Genomic DNA, 19,915 nt, shown 5'->3' on the forward strand with positions numbered 1-19,915 from the left:
TGCCTTCATCAGAAAGGATGAATACCCAACTTTTGTAACAACATGAACAGGACTAGAGGAGATTATGCTGAGTGAATTAAGTCAAGAAGAGAGAATCAGTTATCATATGGTTTCACTTACTTGTGGAGCATAAGAAATAACTCGGAGGACATTGGGAGAAGGAGAGGAGAAGGGTATTGGGAGAAATCAGAGGTGGGGACAAACCATGGGGGAATCTGTGGCAGGATATAAAATTGATGCACAGAAGTCAGTTGCATTTCTACGTACTAACAAGGAGACAGAAGAAAGAGAAATCAAGGAATTGATCCTATTTACAGTTGGACTAAAAACCATAAAATACCTAGGAATAAACCCAACCAAGAGATAAAGGATCTGTACTCTAAAAACTTCAGAACACTGGTTGCTGGAGGGGAAGGGGGTAGGGGGGCTGGGGGGGGGGGGCTGGGTGATAGATATTGGGTAAGTTACATGCTATGGTGAGTGCTGTGAATTGTGTAAGACTGATGATTCACAGACCTGTACCACTGAAACAAATAATAATACATGTTAATAAAAAAAATTAAAACTACAGAACACTTGTGGAAAAAATTGAGAAAGACACAAAGAAGTGAAAAAACATTCTAAGCTCATGAATGGGAAGAACAAATATTGTTGAAATATCTATGCTACCCAGAGAAATCTACACATTCAATGCAATCCCTGTCAAACTACTGTCAACATTTTTTATAGAGCTGAAACAAATAATTCTAAAATTTGTACAGTACCAGAAAAGACCCCAAAGAGCCAATGGAATGCTGAAAAAGAAAACTAAAATTGGAGGCATCACAATTCCAGACTTCAAGCTGTATTACAAAGCTGTAATCAAGACGTATGGTACTGGCACAAAAACAGGCACGTGAATCAGTGGATCAAAATAAAGAACCCAGAAATGGACCCTCAACTCTGTGGTCAACTAGTTTTCAACAAAACAGGAAAGAATATCCAATGGAAAATAGACTGTCTCTTTTTTTGTTTGTTTAAGATTTTATTTATTTGAGAGAGAAAGAGAGACAATGAGAGAGAGAGCATGAGAGGAGAGAGGACAGTGGGAGAAACAGACTCTCTGGCAATCAGAGAGCCTCATGTGGGACTCGAACCCAGACTCCAGATCATGACCTGAGCAGAAGGCAGCTGCTTAACCAACTGAGCCACCCAGGAGCCCCAAAAGTGGACTGTCTCTTAAATTGTGTTGGAAATACTGGACAGCCACATGGAGAAGAACGTAACTTGACTATTCTCTTACATCATATACAAAGATAAACTCAAAATGGATGTAAGATGTAAATGTAAGACAAGAATCCATCAGAATCTTAGAAGAGAACATAAGCAGCAACCTCTTCAGCCTCAGCTGCAGCAACTTCTTACTAAACACATCTCCAAAGGAAAGAGAAAAGCAAGAATGAACTACTGGACTTCATCAAGATAAAAAGCTTTTACACAGCAAAGGAAACAGTCGACAAAACTAAAAAGTAACCTATGAAATGACAGAAGATATTTGCAAATGTTTTAGCAAATAAAGGGCTAGTATCCAAAATCTACAAAGAACTTACCAAATTCAACAGCCTAGAAACAAAAAAATCCAGTCAAGAAATGGGAAGACAGGAGTAGGCCTTTCTCCAAAAAAGACACAAATGGCCAAAAGACACATCAAAAAATTTCAGCATCCCTCATCATCAGGGAAATAAAAATCAAACCACAATGAGATACCACCTTGCACCAGTGAGAATGGCTAATATTAACAAGTCAGCAAACAACATGTTGGCAAGGATGTGGAAAAAGGGGAACCCTCGAGCTACTCTGTGACCCAGCAATTGCACTACTAGGTATTTATCCAAAGGATATAAAAATGATGATTCAAGAAGCACATGCATGCCAATGTTTACAGCAGCAATGTCTACAATAGCCAAAATGTGGAAAGAACCCAGATGTGCATTTTTTTTATTGTGTAAATGTTTCCTTTATTAAAATTGTTAATTTTCATATAAACTAGATCTTTTCTGAAATATATAGTTTTCTTCCACTGTATTATTTTTCAATCTTTGCCCCATTTCCATATTGCTTAAATTATTGTATGAGCTGAATACCTACAAAGACAAGCAACTTCTTCTTAAATACTTTTCTGAATATTCATGTCAATGTTTAACAAAATTCCTTCCACAAACCCCTCATCTCGTGGAAATGCTGCTGGGGTTTGAGCTGGCCTACAATTTTTATATGACATACATATATGAGACATATATATATATATATATATATATATATATGTCTTATGTAAGTTTGCATTTTAAAAAGTATGAATATCTGTGAAAAAGCTGGTAACACATGAGTTTTAAACATGTTTTCCTATACAAAGTGATTATAATTTCTTTTCAACTCCTTTCAATACCAGATGTGCATTTTTAATTTCAGCATGATTATATTTTAGTTCTTTTAGTTCTACAGTGAGGGATTCTCTAGGTCTTCTGTGCTTTTTTCAAGCCTACCTAGTATCTATAAAATTGTTGCTTTAAACTCTAGTTCAGATATCTTACTTATATCCATGTTAAATCTCTGGCAGTGAATATTACATCCTGCTCTGTCTTTTGGAGTGAATGTCTCCATGTCATCATTTTGTCCAGAAAAAGAACAGAAGAAAGAGAAAAGACAATAACAATGACAATAGAAAAGAAAAAAAACCACAGAACAAGAAAAAAGCAAGAACCAACCCTCTGCCCCCCAAAAAACTAGATCTTCAGTGTGTTTTGGTCTGCATGTTTAAAGAAACTTGAGCCCAAAATAAGAAAGAGAAATTTTTCTATTTTTTTTAACTTTTGTATATACATACAATACTATACAATGAAAAGAAACAAAAAATTATATATAATGTATATATAAACATTTTTTAAAAATAGAATTGAAAAATAAGAAAATAACTGAAAAAAATAAAGACTTAAAAAAAAAAAAAGCCCATGGATGTTATATAGTAATGTTTTCCTCAAGAACTTTGCAGCCCTCTATGGTCAGTAAACTTGGTGCAGGCCAGTTGTCCCATCTGGTCTTCTGTAAGAGAGGCCCATTGCATGGATTCTCTGATGCCCTTGCCCTAGTGGAAATGCTCCTGACTTGTCAAGGGGCCAGGCACAGTGTAAGTGGCTCCAGATTCCACTATGTGGTGCTATTTTGCTCCCTGAAGGCTTTCAGTACTGAGTGGTAGTATGAAAATGGCAGCACTCCAGTCTCTAGCCCTGGTGTTGAAAGTTCATGTTCTTCACTCTTAACTGAGCTCTCACAGAAAAGCAGTCAATTACTCTTGTCCCCCTTACTTTCATCAGAGCTCTGTGTTCATCTGGCCTATGAACATTTTTATCTCGGGCATGTAACTGAGTTTCAAAATTCAAATTTTGTGGACACCTGTGTTGTGAACCCACACTGTTCCTGCTGTGTGTTGGGGGGGTGTCTCGCCATGCTTCTGCTTTTTGCTAGAACCTTGCCAGGAAAGCGGTAGCAGGACTGTGCAGTGGGTTAGAGTTTATGGCAAAACAGAGCAGAAAACTGGTATCTCAACTGTTTTCAGCTGGCTTCCCTGTTCCTACACTTGGGATCTCTGCCATGCTCAAGCACCCCCATTCTTCTTGCGACACCAGGGATCCTGAGACAATGCTGTTCCACCTGGGATTCTGCCCCACTTTGTTACCTGAGCATCTTTGAGCCAGGGATGTACATAGCAGACTTATAAAAGTTCTAATTTTGTACTCCACTTCTTATAATACTTTGGAATAGCCTCCTTAAGTAGTCTCCCTCCCCTCCACCATATCCTCTAGTATATCACCCTGTATCCAAGTCTCTGCACCTTCAAGAAAGTGGTCGCTTTTCTATTTATAGAATTGTAGCATTTCTTTTCTCAGATCTCTGATTAATTTCACAGGTGTTCAGAGTGATTTGATAGTTGTTAGCTATATTTGAGGAAATAGACAAACTAAGTGTCCCCTACTCCTCTGCCATCTTAACTCCTCTCCCATTTCAATTTTTTTTTAAGATTTTGTTTATTTATTTGACAGACAGAGATCACAAGTAGGCAGAGAGGCAGGCAGAGAGAGAGTGTGAAGCAGGCTCCCTGCCAAGCAGAGAGCCCGATGTGGGACTCAATCCCAGGACTCTGGGATCATGACCTGAGCCGAAGGCAGAGGCTTTAACCGACTGAACCACCCAGGCATCCCTCCCATTTCAATATTTTAAATTTCTGTTTTTCATTTGTCTCAAGATACTTTCTTTTTTTAGAGTCTGACTCTTTTTTTTTTTTTAGATTTTATTTATTTATTTTGACAGAGATCACAAGTAGGCAGAGAGGCAAGCAGAGAGAAAGAGGAGGAAGCAGGCTCCCTGCTGAGCAGAGAGCCCGATGCGGGGCTGGATCCCAGGACCCTGAGATCATGACCCAAGCTGAACACAGAGGCTTTAACCCACTGAGCCACCCAGGCGCCCCTCAAGATATTTTCCTAGTGTTATTTTTTGTTTAACTTATTTGTGTTTAGGAGTACGTTATTTAATTTCCAAATATTTTTCATTTTCTTCTGTTAATGTTTTCTAATTTCTTTCCATTGTGACCAGAAAATATGCTTTGTATGCTTTGGGTTTTTTTTTAAGTTGGGTTTTTAAAAGACTTGATTTTTTTTTAATTTTTTATTTTTTATAAACATATATTTTTATCCCCAGGGGTACAGGTCTATGAATCACCAGGTTTACACACTTCACAGCACTCACCAAAGCACATGCCCTCCCAGTGTCCATAACCCCCCCCCTTCTCCCAATCCCCCTCCCCCCAGCAACCCTCAGTTTGTTTTGTGAGAATAAGAGTCACTTATGGTTTGTCTCCCTCCCAATCCCATCTTGTTTCATTGATTCTTCTTCTACCCACTTAAGCCCCCATGTTGCATCACCACTTCCTCATATCAGGCAGATCATATGATAGTTGTCTTTCTCTGCTTGACTTATTTTGCTAAGCATGATACGCTCTAGTTCCATCCATGTTGTCGCAAATGGCAAGATTTCATTTCTTTTGATGGCTGCATAGTATTCCATTGTGTATATATACCACATCTCCTTTATCCATTAAAAGACTTGATTTTTGTCGTAACATATGATCTAATATTCCATGTATGGTTGAGAGAAGTGTGTATTCTTCATTGTTGGGTGGATTTTTCTCTTTATGTCAGTTAGGTGCAGTTGATCTGTGCTGTTAAGTAGTCTACTTTTTATTAATATTCTATAAGGTTTTCCCATTTGTTTTCAGAAGTAGGAAGTAGGATATTGAGGTCTCCACCTATTATTGTAGTATTATTTCTCCCTTAGATATTGTCAGTGTTTGTGTCATGTATTTTAGAGCTCTTGAGTTTTGTGCATACATGTGTTATAATTGTATATTCTTGATGTTCTGTTAATATATAATGTCCTTTTTCTCTTGTAACAGTTTTTTTTTAAGATTTTTTAATTTATTTGATGGAGAGAGAGATCACAAGTAGTCAGAGAGAGAGGGGGAAGAAGACTCCCCAGCGAGCAGGGAGCCCCATGTGGTGCTCAATCCCAGTACCCTGAGACCATGACCTGAGCTGAAGGCAGAGGCTTAACCCACTGAGCCACCCAGGTGCTCCATCTTGTAACAGTTTTTGACTTAGTTTATTTTGTCTAATATTAGCATAGTTCTCCTTTGATTACTCTTTATACAGAGTGCCTTTTTTCATCCTTTCACCTTTATTCTATGTATATCTAGATCTAAAATGAGTATCTTGTAGACCTGAATATGGTGTCATTTTTTGAAGTCTAGTCCTCCACTCTGTGCTTTTTGATTCTGAAGTGTTATCCATTTACTTTTAAATTATCAATAAAGAAGGACTTTTATCATGTTTTAAATACATCTTAGAGCCTTTTATCATTCACCACTTCTATTACTACCTTCTTCTGTTTACTTGACTTTTGTAGTGACATATTTTGATTCCCTTCTCATTTTTTTGGCACATTCTATAGTTACCATGGGGATTACATATAACATATTAAAGTTATAACAATCTATTTTGAATTGATATCAGCTTAACTGAATCTTTTAAATCCTGTAAAAAATAAATGTGGAGTTATAAGCCAAAACTAGATTTTATACTCAGGTCATGATCTCAGGGTCCTGGGATCGAGTCCCACATCGGGCTCTCTGCTCAGCAGGGAGCCTGCTTCCTTCTCTCTCTCTCTGCCTGCCTCTCTGCCTACTTGTGATCTCTGTCTGTCAAATAAATAAATAAAATCTTTAAATATATATATATATATATATATATATATATATATAAATAATACTAGATTTTATATTTGCCTGTGTATTTACCTTTACCAAGTACAAGTTGATGTCTTTCCTCATTTTATTTTAACCTGAAGAACTTTGTTTACCATTTCTTAGAGGACAAGTATATCAATCCTGAACTCCCTCAGCTTTTCTTTATCTGGGAATATTTTAACTTTTCCCTTATCTTTTAAAGGACAGTTTTGCTAGTTATAGAAGTCTCAATTGGCAGGCTTTTCCTTTCAACACTTTATTTTTTTAGAGTTCAGGGAAGGGACAGCAAGGTGGGAGAGGGACAATTCTAAGCAGGCTCCACACCCAGTGCAGAGCCCAGAATGGGGCTCAATCTCATGACCCTGAGATCATGATCTGAACTGAAATCAAGAGTTGGGTGCTGAACCAGCTGAGCCATCCAGGCACCCCTCCACACTTTCCATATGTCATCCCATCACCTCCTGGCCTCTAAGGTTTCTGCTGAGAAATTGGCTGATAATCTTACTGAGGATTCCTTGTGTGTGACAAATTGCATTTCTCTTAATGCTTTCAGGATTCTCAATTTGTCTTCCAACAGTTTGATTATATTGTGTCTCTTCTACATTTATATCTTTGGTTTCTTGGACTTGTCAGCTTATGTATTTTATCTAATTTTGGAAGTCTTTAATCTTTAGTCTTTAGTCTCCGAATAATTTCTCTGCACCTTTTTCTTCCTCTCCTGCTTTTGGGACTCATGTAATGCATATGTTGCTTTTCTTGAGAGAATCCTTTAAGTCTCTTAGATTCTCTTCACTTCTCTTCATTATTTTTTTCTTTCTGTTCCTCAAACTCTGTAATTTCAGTTGTCCTATCTTCAGGTTTGCTAATTCTTTCTTATTCCTGCCCAGATGTGCAGATGAATCCCTCTAGTGAATTTTTTACTTTAGTTATTGTACTTTTGAGCACCAGAATTTGTTTCCTTTATGTAATTTCTGCCTCTTTATTGATATTCACATTTTGGTCTTTCATTTTTTCCTGATTTCCTCTAGGTTCTTTGTGCATGTTTTCCTTTAACTCTGAGCATATTTAAAACTATTGTTTTAAAGTCTTTAATAAGTCCTATGTCTCTACTTCTTCAGGAATGATTTCTGCCATTCTATTTTTTCCCTATGAATGGATCATATTTTCCAATGTCTTTCTATACACCCTTGGTGTTTTATTGAAAATTGGGGATCTAAAAACACAGCCACCTCTTCTAGTCATTGCAAACTGGTTCTCTGCAGGGGCAGTCCTTCACTGAGTGAGCATGCTCTGAGCCTTAGAATCAGCCTCAGGTAGAGGCTTAATGTGTTCTCAGGTCTTTTCTGAGCATGCATCTTGCTTGGGCCCGAGTATGATTTTTTAAATTCCTTTATATACACAGCTGCTTTTAAATGTATTCATATCTCAAAGAGTGTCACCCCAGAATTTGCAAGCCCCAGATGGCATAGTGTATATATTTACCTATAATTTCTTGCTCAGGAATCTATAGCTCTTAGTCTTCCTACCACTTTCCCAAGTACTGCCTGTTGCTCTTTACTGCCTCAGCTCCACGTTTGGTGAAACAGATTAGTTCCTCAGGCATTCCGTAAACAAGTTAGAACATTACAGATGAAGTCTACTATGCTCCCTTGGGTTTGATTGAAGGAATTGGGAACTGTGCTGTTACCACTAGACCAAGACTGCACCATGCTGAGGAAAGGGCTGGGTAAGAACAAGTAAAAACACCATGGAATTTCCTACTGTTTTGAATATGGCTTTTTCTTGATTGGGCATTTGCTTGGTTGCTGTATACCTTTTGTTTATTTTCCAGAGTTTCTATAAGACTATTTTAACCAGTTTTTGCTTGGGGTTTTTTTGTTTGTTTATTTTTTTTTAATTTATTTTTTATTTTTATTATTATTTTTTTTAATATAATTTTTATTTTTTATAAACATATATTTTTATCCCCAGTGGTACAGGTCTGTGAATCACCAGGTTTACACACTTCACAGCACTCACCAAAACACATACCCTCCCCAATGTCCATAATACCACCCCCTTCTCCCAAACCCACTCCCCCCAGCAACCCTCAGTTTGTTTTGTGAGATTAAGAGTCCCTTATGGTTTGCCTCCCTCCCAATCCCAGATTCTTTCATTTATTCTTCTCGTACCCACTTAAGCCCCCATGTTGCATCACCACTTCCTCATATCAGGGAGATCATATGATAGTTGTCTTTCTCCGCTTGACTTATTTCGCTAAGCATGATACGCTCTAGTTCCATCCATGTTGTCGCAAATGGCAAGATTTCATTTCTTTTGATGGCTGCATAGTATTCCATTGTGTATATATACCACATCTTCTTGATCCATTCATCTGTTGATGGACATCTAGGTTCTTTCCATAGTTTGGCTATTGTGGACATTGCTGCTATAAACATTCGAGTACACGTGCCCCTTTGGATCACTACGTTTGTATCTTTAGGGTAAATACCCAATAGTGCAATTGCTGGGTCATAGGGCAGTTCTATTTTCAACATTTTGAGGAACCTCCATGCTGTTTTCCAGAGAGGTTGCACCAGCTTGCATTCCCACCAACAGTGTAGGAGGGTTCCCCTTTCTCCGCATCCTCGCCAGCATCTGTCATTTCCTGACTTGTTGATTTTAGCCATTCTGACTGGTGTGAGGTGATATCTCATTGTGGTTTTGATTTGTATTTCCCTGATGCCGAGTGATATGGAGCACTTTTTCATGTGTCTGTTGGCCATCTGGATGTCTTCTTTGCAGAAATGTCTGTTCATGTCCTCTGCCCATTTCTTGATTGGATTATTTGTTCTTTGGGTGTTGAGTTTGCTAAGTTCTTTATAGATTCTGGACACTAGTCCTTTATCTGATATGTCGTTTGCAAATATCTTCTCCCATTCTGTCAGTTGTCTTTTGATTTTGTTAACTGTTTCCTTTGCTGTGCAAAAGCTTTTGATCTTGATGAAATCCCAATAGTTCATTTTTGCCCTTGCTTCCCTTGCCTTTGGCGTTGTTCCTAGGAAGATGTTGCTGCGGCTGAGGTCGAAGAGGTTGCTGCCTGTGTTCTCCTCAAGGATTTTGATGGATTCCTTTCGCACATTGAGGTCCTTCATCCATTTTGAGTCTATTTTCGTGTGTGGTGTAAGGAAATGGTCCAATTTCATTTTTCTGCATGTGGCTGTCCAGTTTTCCCAGCACCATTTATTGAAGAGGCTGTCTTTTTTCCATTGGACATTCTTTCCTGCTTTGTCGAAGATTAGTGGACCATAGATTTGAGGGTCTATTTCTGGGCTCTCTATTCTGTTCCATTGATCTATGGGTCTGTTTTTGTGCCAGTACCATGCTGTCTTGATGATGACAGCTTTGTAATAGAGCTTGAAGTCCGGGATTGTGATGCCACCAACGTTGGCTTTCTTTTTCAATATCCCTTTAGCTATTCGAGGTCTTTTCTGGTTCCATATAAATTTTAGCATTATTTGTTCCATTTCTTTGAAAAAGATGGATGGTACTTTGATAGGAATTGCATTAAATGTGTAGATTGCTTTAGGTAACATAGACATTTTCACAATATTTATTCTTCCAATCCAGGAGCATGGAACATTTTTCCATTTCTTTGTGTCTTCCTCAATTTCTTTCATGAGTACTTTATAGTTTTCTGAGTATAGATTCTGTGTCTCTTTGGTTAGGTTTATTCCTAGGTATCTTATGGTTTTGGGTGCAATTGTAAATGGGATTGACTCCTTAATTTCCCTTTCTTCTGTCTTGCTGTTGGTGTAGAGAAATGCAACTGATTTCTGTGCATTGATTTTATATCCTGACACTTTACTGAATTCCTGTATAAGTTCTAGCAGTTTTGGAGTGGAGTCTTTTGGGTTTTCCACATATAGTATCATATCATCTGCAAAGAGTGATAGTTTGATTTCTTCTTTGCCGATTTGGATGCCTTTAATTTCCTTTTGTTGTCTGATTGCTGAGGCTAGGACCTCTAGTACTATGTTGAATAGCAGTGGTGATAATGGACATCCCTGCCGTGTTCCTGACCTTAGCGGAAAAGCTTTCAGTTTTTCTCCATTGAGAATGATATTTGCGGTGGGTTTTTCATAGATGGCTTTGATGACCTTAGCGGAAAAGCTTTCAGTTTTTCTCCATTGAGAATGATATTTGTGGTGGGTTTTTCATAGATGGCTTTGATGACCTCAATATCATCAAAGCCATCTATGTTTGTTTATTTTTTGACATCTCCACTGGGTAATAAGGGCTAAGAGTTACCTTGTCTGCTGTTTTGCTGATATCAATCCTAGGCATGAGTTTTTAGAAACTATACTAGAACTTACCAAAATAACTGTTTTTCTTCCCTAAAGAAATGACTTTAAGATTATTTATACAATTAGCAAAATGTTTTTTTGAATATCTCTTCACCTTCAGAGCCTATATCACATTCTTGCTACTCTTCAGGGTGGCAAATACTCCTTTTTTGGGGGCCAGATTTGATTTTGAGGAAATAATAGTCATTTTTTTAGTAATAAAAGGAGAAAGTTACACACTGCGATTTTGGGTACAAAATTTTTTAATTGCCATAATAATGTAATTCCATCATAGGTCCAGAGAAGATTTTGAGTAATGAGGTACAAATAATGGAGGAATAATTAATTGCCATTCTTAGTGATTACTTTGAAGATTATAGTTAATTGACACTTGTGTTTTGGTTTGGTGAAGTCTTATTTTAAAATCTCATTTTATATTTATGTAATTTGTGTCAACTGATGGAAATTTTAAAGTTTACAGTTGTATCTTTGTGGGAAATGAATAAAAATTGTTTTTGAAATGGCACAAGTAATTACAAGATAGGATTTCTCTTTTAGGAGGGATCATCTAGGGTATGTCTTCTATAGTTCTGTGGCAGCTGTATCTGTGACATAATATCCTACTTTTTCTCTAGTTATGCATACATAGTTTTCAATTATAATGTTTCAGTTGAATTGAATGCCCCTTTAGCCATGTTCATAAACTAGTGAGATTTATCCTTTTTATATCACTCAGTTCCTATAAACTCACTTTCATATGAACATTTATGAAATAAGTATAATCCCAAAATATAATTTTGGGATCTTATATGAAGGAAGAAGAACCTGTGTGAAGAAGTAGTAAGAAATACAGATGATTATCTTTCAAATGTAATAATGGCTAAAAGCTACATTGAAGACAAAAAAAATGATTTGGCTGCAGCTATGAAGATAGCAAGAGAGTTAAAATCAGCACCTTCTTTAAGGACTTACTGTGACCTCAATCAGGTATTTTTGACCATAATATGAATTTATTTCTGATGTATATTACTTTACATCTTTGGAATATGATATTTAAGACTTAATAAGCATTTATTTTTAGATTATCCTAACTTCTCTTGGCCTCAATTTAGAATTCTTAGTGTTTGAATTCTAAGATAAATATTAATTTGTTTAGCCGTTTATTGTTATTTACCAGTTAGAGAAATGGTACAGTAATCAGGTCTTTATAACATATGATCTGAAAGCAAGTAGGGTGACATTGAGTTGAAAATTAATGTTCCTAGAACATTTGAATAAAAAATGAGAACATGTAAGGGCAGAAAACTAAATGGGATTCTCTTTTTTCATAAGCAATTTAGATATGACTGCCAATTCTTGACTTAAAAACTTAATTCAAGTTCTCATTCAGGGTTTTTTTTTCCTTTTCTTCCTGCCTCCCTAAATGTGCAGGTCAAGAGACAGGGTGCTTCCACTATGTTCTATCATGTAATAATGTGCCGAGGGAGCACAGTTGGGCAAAAACAAAAACATGTTTTTTCTGATGAGATTGTTTGGCAAGACAGGATTAAACATTTTTTTTTTTCTGATTTCTACCTTGCTCCTTTGGGATATAGATCCTGTTCTAGAATCTTTGATTCCTCATGGCCTTTTCCCATAGATAATCAGGTGTTTGGACTGAATTGAGGTATAAAATAGAAGGCATTTGTTTACCTGCCTCCAAAATCTCTAAGTGAAGGGAGAGGAATTTGCCATCGTTTTAACATGGTCAGACCTCTCTCTAGCCATGGTTCTGAAAACAGTCATTTCCTGTGTTTTACAAATGGGCCATTAGGAGGTGTAAAAAACTGTAAGATTTGGTATTCATCTGGGATACCTGGGTGGCTCAGTCAGTTCAGTGTCTCCCTTTGGCTTAGGTCATGTTCCCACAGTCCTAGGATTGAGCCCACATTGGCCTCCTTGCTCAGCAGGGAGCCTGCTTCTCCCTCTGCCTGCTGCTCTCCCTGCTTGTGTGTGTGCACATGTGCAATCTCTCTAACAAATAAATAAAATCTTAAGAAAAAATGATTTGGTATTCACCCTAGTTAGATTTTTCAAGGAGATAAGGCAAAAAGACATTGGAGGATAGCAATGCAGATGCAAAGTGAGTATGATCAGAATTTTCTCTGCTTACATAGCTATATCCCATTTGTTAACTAGTATCTTTTGTTATCTATTAATTTTTATCTCTAAAAGATTTTAAATTTCTTTTTTTTTTTTTTTTAGATTTTATTTATTTATTTGACAGAGAGAAATCACAAGTAGGCAGAGAGGGAGAGAGAGAGAGAGGAGGAAGCAGGCTCCCTGCTGAGCAGAGAGCCTGATGCGGGACTCGATCCCAGGACCCTGAGATCATGACCTGAGCCGAAGGCAGTGGCTTAACCCACTGAGCCACCCAGGCGCCCAAAGATTTTAAATTTCTTTAGGGGATAAATCTTAAACACTTGCTTGCATCTATTCCTTTGGGTGCCTAAAATTAAATCTTAAACACATTAATTAGTGAGATGCTTAAAGGCTGTAGTTTTCCTTGTAAAATCTTTGTGTCAGTAATATTTATTTTTAAAATTCACCTCTGAGTAACACTTCTTCTCTTTTGATTCTAGATTATCCGTACTTTGAAATTAACATTTGAGAGTGAATTGTTACAAGTTAGTTCTCTAAAACTGAGGAACTCTCCCAAGTAAGTAAGTTATAATTCAGGAGAACCTAAAGATTAAGTATAAAAATGTGTTAGAGCCTAAATGTATTAAATAACAAGAAATTATAAATTGAAAATTTGTGTCACAGATGTTTCCCAAATTAGCAAACATGTAAAATAAGAGTAATTTATGATAAATTAAAAAAATAAGTTGTCTTGAGGTTTTTTAATGTCAGCAACTGACTTTCAAAGAAAATAATGAAGTTATATTAGAGCACTTAAAATGTTCTTTACGAATTTTTAATGTTAGCAACTGACTTTTATTTAGAGAAAGTAATACACTGGTATTAGAACATTTACTTGTATGCTAATGTTTTATTTTAGGTTGAATATGAATTGCAATGAGATCATCTGTATGTTCAACAATATGGGAAAGATTGAATTTGAGGACTTAACAAAGTAAGTATAAGAATGGCGACATGGGGGTGCCTACGTGACACAGTAAATTAAGCATCCAACTCTTGGTTTTGTCTCAGTTCCTGATCTCGAGATTGCAGAATCAAGCCCCAAACTGGGCTCTACACTCAGGGCAGAGTCTGCTTAAGATTCTCTTTGCCTCTCCTCTCTGCACACATGCTCCCTCCCTCTCAAATAAATAAATAAATCCCTAAAAAAAATGACAACATGCCATTAATTTCTGAGAAGGTATAAGAGAAAAATTACCCAAGAGACAGGAGAATTGATGTGTAGTGTATAGTATGTGTGATTTCAAATACTATAAAATAATATAAAAGGCAAAGGTTTCTATCAGTTAAATTCTAATTAATTTAAGAGTGAAAAGACCTAGAAGGGGTCAGTATTAAATGATATATGTGCAAAAGTTATCTTTGAGATTCATTCATTCAGCCAGCATTGAACACTGATTTTTGTGCTAGGAACCATTATCATAAACACAGATATATGTCAGAGAAGTTACAATAAGTAGAAGATGACACATAAACAATAAAGTGAATAATTGCTATGATGGTAATATATGCAGAATTTAGTGGAGATGCAAAAGAAGTGAGCAGTCAATTCTTTTGGGGATAACAGGACACTTGGAAAAAGGAGAATTTTATTTTATCTATGAAAAATGAGTAGCAATTATGAAGGGGGCTAAAAGAGAGGCAGTGAGATAATGTGCTACATTCAGGGAATTGCTTATATAATTCTACTTGGCAAAGGATACATATAGGCTAAATCCTAAAGACTTTGTATGCTGTGTAGCAGCATTTGAACTTTATTTTTTAGATGCATATTATCCATTGTGGTAGCTACTAACCACATGTGTCCATTTAAATTTAAGCATAATTAATAAAAACAAAATTAAAGGGAAAATTGGAAGGGTTCCTGGCTGGCTCAGTCAGTAAAAAGCAGGTGACTCTTGATCTCAGGGTCATGAGTTTGAGCCCCACATTGGGTATAGAGATTACTTTTTAAAAAAGGAAAAATTGGATTTTTCAATTGTACTAGCCACATTCAAAGTGTTCAGTATCTACATATGGTTTTTAGCTACCATATTAGACAGTGGCCCACATTTTCACTATTGCAGAAAGTTGTATTAGACAGCACAGCTGTAGACAGTAGAAACCACTAAAAGATTTTCAACATGAAAATAAAAATAATTAGGTTACATTTTAAAAAGATAACTTTGGTGGCCATTTAGAGGATTATTTGTAAGAGTATGAGGCTAGAGGCTGAAAGATTAGTTGGGCTGTTGTATCAATAGTCTCAGCAAATGATGAGAAACCAAACATAGGTAATAGCACAGGATAGCAGTAGATAGAACAAATGCTAAATAGGGAAAATTGATAAAGCTTATTAATTGAACATTATGAATGAGGAGAAAGGAAGCATCCTCAATGATTTACAGGTCTGGCTCTGGTGGTTAAGTTGATTAATTATGGTATTATTTACCAAGATTGGGAATGCAAAGAGAAAATTTAGGAGTGGAGAAATAGTGTTGAGTTATTGTTTACCAGATATCTGGGGAGAAATGTACAGAGAGCAATTAGCTGTATGGACTAAAACTAAAGAAGAGGTCTTAGACTTGATTCTGGGTTTAGAAGTAGTCAGAATATAGATGGTTTAGAAACCCCCCAAAAAGAAAGTAAGTTCATTCACTTTGTAGGTGGTATGTCTCCAGGGAAAATCATCCCCCAGGAAGCATCCACAGTCGTTATCAGAGTTTGGTCCACAGTCTTAAAAGTCAGAAACAGGCATGAAGAGATGTGCTGCAACCCAGGTAAACTCCTATAAGCCAGGTTTACAAAATTGAACACCAGGATTCCAGTTTAGATAAAATGCCAGACTATTAACTTACAGACAAATATAATTGCCACATGGACTGGAATACTTGTGTTGGCATTCTTTTCCAGCATCTGAACAGGCCTAAGAAATCAAATTATGAGAAATTACTTTGTTTGCAGTGTTGTTTACAATAAAGGAAATAAGGTTAATCAAATAGCTTAATAGCATTAGGCCTAGATAGTACATTCCTAGTATGTCTTTTACTACCAGGGGAAAGTCCCTTGTCAGAGCACTAGAGTACCAGTCCTTTGGCTCAAGTCATTTTTCCCCAGATATGGAGCCCTGTGCCATTATTTGTCTTTGTGACTTGACTTTTGCACTTCCATGGATAATCCTCAGCCTTCCCAATGAATACATTCTTTTAGATATTTTAATGACATGAATATGATTACTATTGAATATTTTTAATGTCAAAAACTATTCTTTCCCTTTGAGACTCTGCATTGATCTTGTCTTGATTTAAAGTTAATTCAGAGTAGTCTTAAATTTTTTCCTAGTTCTAAGGGAATGTATCATTACAATCTGCTTCTACTTATTACAGGTGGCAATTAAACAAACAACAGATTTGCCTATTAAGAACAGGTATTGATGTAAATCAATGACAGTACCCTAGAAAAATATTAAATTCTAAGACCAAGAAAGAGTGACCTGCAAAACAAAACAAAACTGAGAAGGAATAGGCGGAGTTTGAAAAACAAACAAGAGAAAGTAGTGTTCTAGAAGTCAGTGGAGTTTATGAGACTAGAGTCAGTTGACAGTGTTAAATGTCCCAGGTCAAATGAAAATTGTTATTAAAAAAAAAAACATCTAGTTTGCAAAGTCAGGTACATATATGTATCCTCACAAGGTGTTTGAATTCAACATGTATTTTATTTTTGTTCAAAGCATACCTTTTTTTTGGAAGAGACCAATAATATGTGTCATTGCTGAATCTAATTGGCTTTGTTGGTTCTTACTTCTAAAATGCTTCTTAAATGATGATCTGCGATGAAGTTAAATCCATAATGGGTTAATGAAAAGACAAGCTTTTTGAGACTTAGTCTCATTTCTTTGATAGAATTTCTGTACTTGTAGATGGATAGCCTAAATCTATGTGGATATGTGAAGAAATTTTTTAAAAAATGAAGTAAACCACATAAATTAACTGTGGGTTAATGGCTATTGAATAATACCCAAAGGATTCAGACTAATGGTGATTTTTAGGCCAGGTGATTGCTCAGGATTATACCCTTTACTATTTCCTATACTTTATTTTTAGGCCAGTGCATTTAAAAAGAAATAATCATAACAATTTAAAATCAAACAGCTAAGCCAAATCAAAATTATTTCTTTTGAAAATCCGTATCCACTGTTCTTTAGGACTAGAAGATTGTGTCATGACTATATCATGTTTCTTCAGCTTCTCATTGATGATACCTCTTGTTGACCTTTTAAAACCCTTAGGCTTGCTTAGGGCTGGAAATGAGCAAAAGTTTCTTTCTGGGTAATGGAAATGTTCTAAAATTAGATTATAGTGATGGCTGCACAACTGCAATTTAGTAAAAATTATTGAATTTTATGCTGTGTAAATTACACATCAGTAAAACTATTTGGAACACCTGAGTGGCACAGTCCCAGATGAGTGTCCAATGCTTGGTTTTGGCTCAGGTCATGATCTCAGGGTTCTGAGATCAAGCCACATGTTGGGCTCCACATTCAGCATGAAGTCTGCTTGAGAGTCTCTCTCCTTCTCCCTCTGTCCCTCCCACTCATTCTCTCTCTCTCTTTCTTTCAAATAAATCTTTAAAAAATATAAAGCTATTTAAAAAATGCTTCTGAGACACCTATATAAAACCTTAGCTCTTTATATGTCTCACAATATTAACTGTCATGTAGGAAGGAAATCGTTTGAAGGTAGATATAAAAAATTTATGAAACAGCTTAAAGTAGCCATATGCCTATCTATTTTTTTTCTCCAAATTTTTATTTAAATTCCAGTTAAATGGCAGTGTGCTATCGGGTTCTGGTGTAGAATTTAGTGATTCGTCACTCATATACAGTATCAAATGCTCATCAAAAGTGCCCTCCTTAATACCTTCTATTTTTTAAACAGATGTGATCCCCAAGAAAATGAAATGGGACAGACTGTTCAAAAGAAATACAGTCATAAAAAGGAATTTTCTTGTTATGATACATACGCATTTCAAGAAAAGAAAAAGGTTGACATGTCTATTCTAAGTAATGAAACCTCATCACCTTTTTTCCATCGGGAAGCCAGTGATGTGCATTTAGAAGCAAAAGACTTCCAGCCAGAGAAAGAGGTTGTTGCAGCACCATTCCCTAAAACCATTGCAGTTCTGCCTCAAATAGGATCTAGCCCTGATGTGATAATTGAAGAAATTATTGAAGAAAACCTGGAAAGTGAGTGAAAATTCAAAAGCAAGGAAACAATATGTCTGTAATTAGAAATAAATTGGTCCCTGTACTCAACAAGAACACTGTTTTCTTATACCTCATTATGAGTTAACACCTGTTGGTTCCTCACCCCTACTTTCACATTTTCTAAAGTTAGGAAATTTTTTTTTATTTTTAATGCAATAATCTAACCTCTGAGATGTAAATTTGATATTTGGTTAATTGAGGTATTTGACTTTCTGGTGTTCCACACATAAACTGTATAAAAGACAAAAATACAAATAGGAGAAAAAATACAAATAAGAGAAGTATTTGTAGAGCAGTCTCATGGCTTTGTCCTTAAATTTAAGAGCAAATTTTTTATTAAAAAAAATAATGGATTTTCTTAAATCTTCATTCTGAGAGATAGTCTGTTATAAAATAAGTTGACATGAATATAATAGCATCTGCTTTGTAACATTTTAATGTATCATAATAGTTTGATTAGATTTACATGCTGGTATTCTCCCCATGAACTACTATTGTGAAGTTAGCATACTACCAGTCTTTAGGACCATTTTCAAGTTCAGTTTTTGCTCTCTTCTGCCCTCCACTTCCCAATCTGTTTCATTGGCTGATTCTCCAGAACTTTTGAATGCAAAAAAAAAAAAAAACACATTTTTGTTTGTTTCCATTGTATTATTATTGCTGATATCTCAGTGATTAAGAAACCTATCATGACTATATCTACTGATAAAAAGTAGTCTTATCATTCCAGTATTTTGCCAATTTAAGTACAGCTTTTTTATTTTTTTTTAAGATTTTATTCATTTATTTGACAGAGATCACAAGTAGGCAGAGAGGCAGGTAGGGGGTGGAGGGGAGAGGTGAAGCAGGCTCCCTGCTGAGCAGAGAGCCTGATTTGGGGCTGGATCTCAGGACCCTGGGATCATGACCTGAGCCCTAGGCAGAGGCTTGAACCCACTGAGCTGTACTTGAGGAGTGCCTCAAGTACAGCTTTTTAAGCAATAGTGTGCCATTGTCAACCTAATAAAACTAGTACAATTGCCTTTATTTCCTATTTTGATGAAACATGCTTCACAGATTATCTTGTGGGAACACCTAGAGATCCAAAAAAACCTTTTCAGAAAAAAATCATCTTTCCCTTTCGGATCAAAAGCAAGTACTTTAACAACTCTGAACTTGATGTTGTGGAGTTTGCTTTATGTAAAGTAATCTAATGTAGTGTGAAGGTAGTGAGTTAAATGAATTTTACTGTTAACTAAAGCTTCTTCCTTTTAATGTTAAAAATTTTAGCTGTTACTGGCAAAAATATTTCTGAAATCTGTAACACTTCTCTCAGCTGCCTCCGTACTTACACATACTAATTTCTTTACTCCATCCTCAATATAGGTATTCTTTTTGATCTGTATCAGACAGTTAAAATGATCCATTTGTTCAGTTTTTATCATCTGTATTTACTGTCTCCAATTCCACACTTCCCTATTCTTTGTGTTTTAAACATTTTTACTAAATAAAACATCTACATTGTTAAAAAATCATATATTAAAATACTGTGAAAATTTCCCCTAACCTGTCCATTTCATTCAGTCTCTCCCTCCCTTCTAGAGTTTCTTTGCTTATACATATATATAATTCATCTGTTTTTGTACATGAAACATAGCATACCATGTACACTGTCCTGTTCTTTTAATTCCTTTTTTAACATTTATTCTGGACATCTTTTCATTAGCTGCATTTGGCTTCATTGCTGCTATATACAAATATTTTTCTCTTTTATTCTACCCTCACCACCCCTGCAAACTCCACCAAAACACACACATCTTCCCCTAAATGATGCTCAGTACATTCGCTTTG

At 36.0% G+C, this 19,915-nt stretch overlaps 1 protein-coding gene across 1 annotated transcript in view; it reads left to right on the top strand.

The window, feature by feature from the left end:
- The window catches only part of RNF17 (ring finger protein 17), a 166,636-nt gene that overhangs the window by 35,757 nt on the left and 110,964 nt on the right, over nucleotides 1-19,915 (top strand). The window contains exons 7-10 of the mRNA XM_082701632.1: nucleotides 11,475-11,646; nucleotides 13,281-13,357; nucleotides 13,700-13,774; nucleotides 17,757-18,064. Of these exons, the coding sequence (XP_082557758.1) occupies nucleotides 11,475-11,646; nucleotides 13,281-13,357; nucleotides 13,700-13,774; nucleotides 17,757-18,064 (632 nt within the window). The remainder of the gene's footprint in view (nucleotides 1-11,474; nucleotides 11,647-13,280; nucleotides 13,358-13,699; nucleotides 13,775-17,756; nucleotides 18,065-19,915) is intronic.

Source organism: Mustela nivalis (assembly GCF_964662115.1).
Source record: "Mustela nivalis genome assembly, chromosome: 15".
NCBI lineage: Eukaryota > Metazoa > Chordata > Mammalia > Carnivora > Mustelidae > Mustela > Mustela nivalis.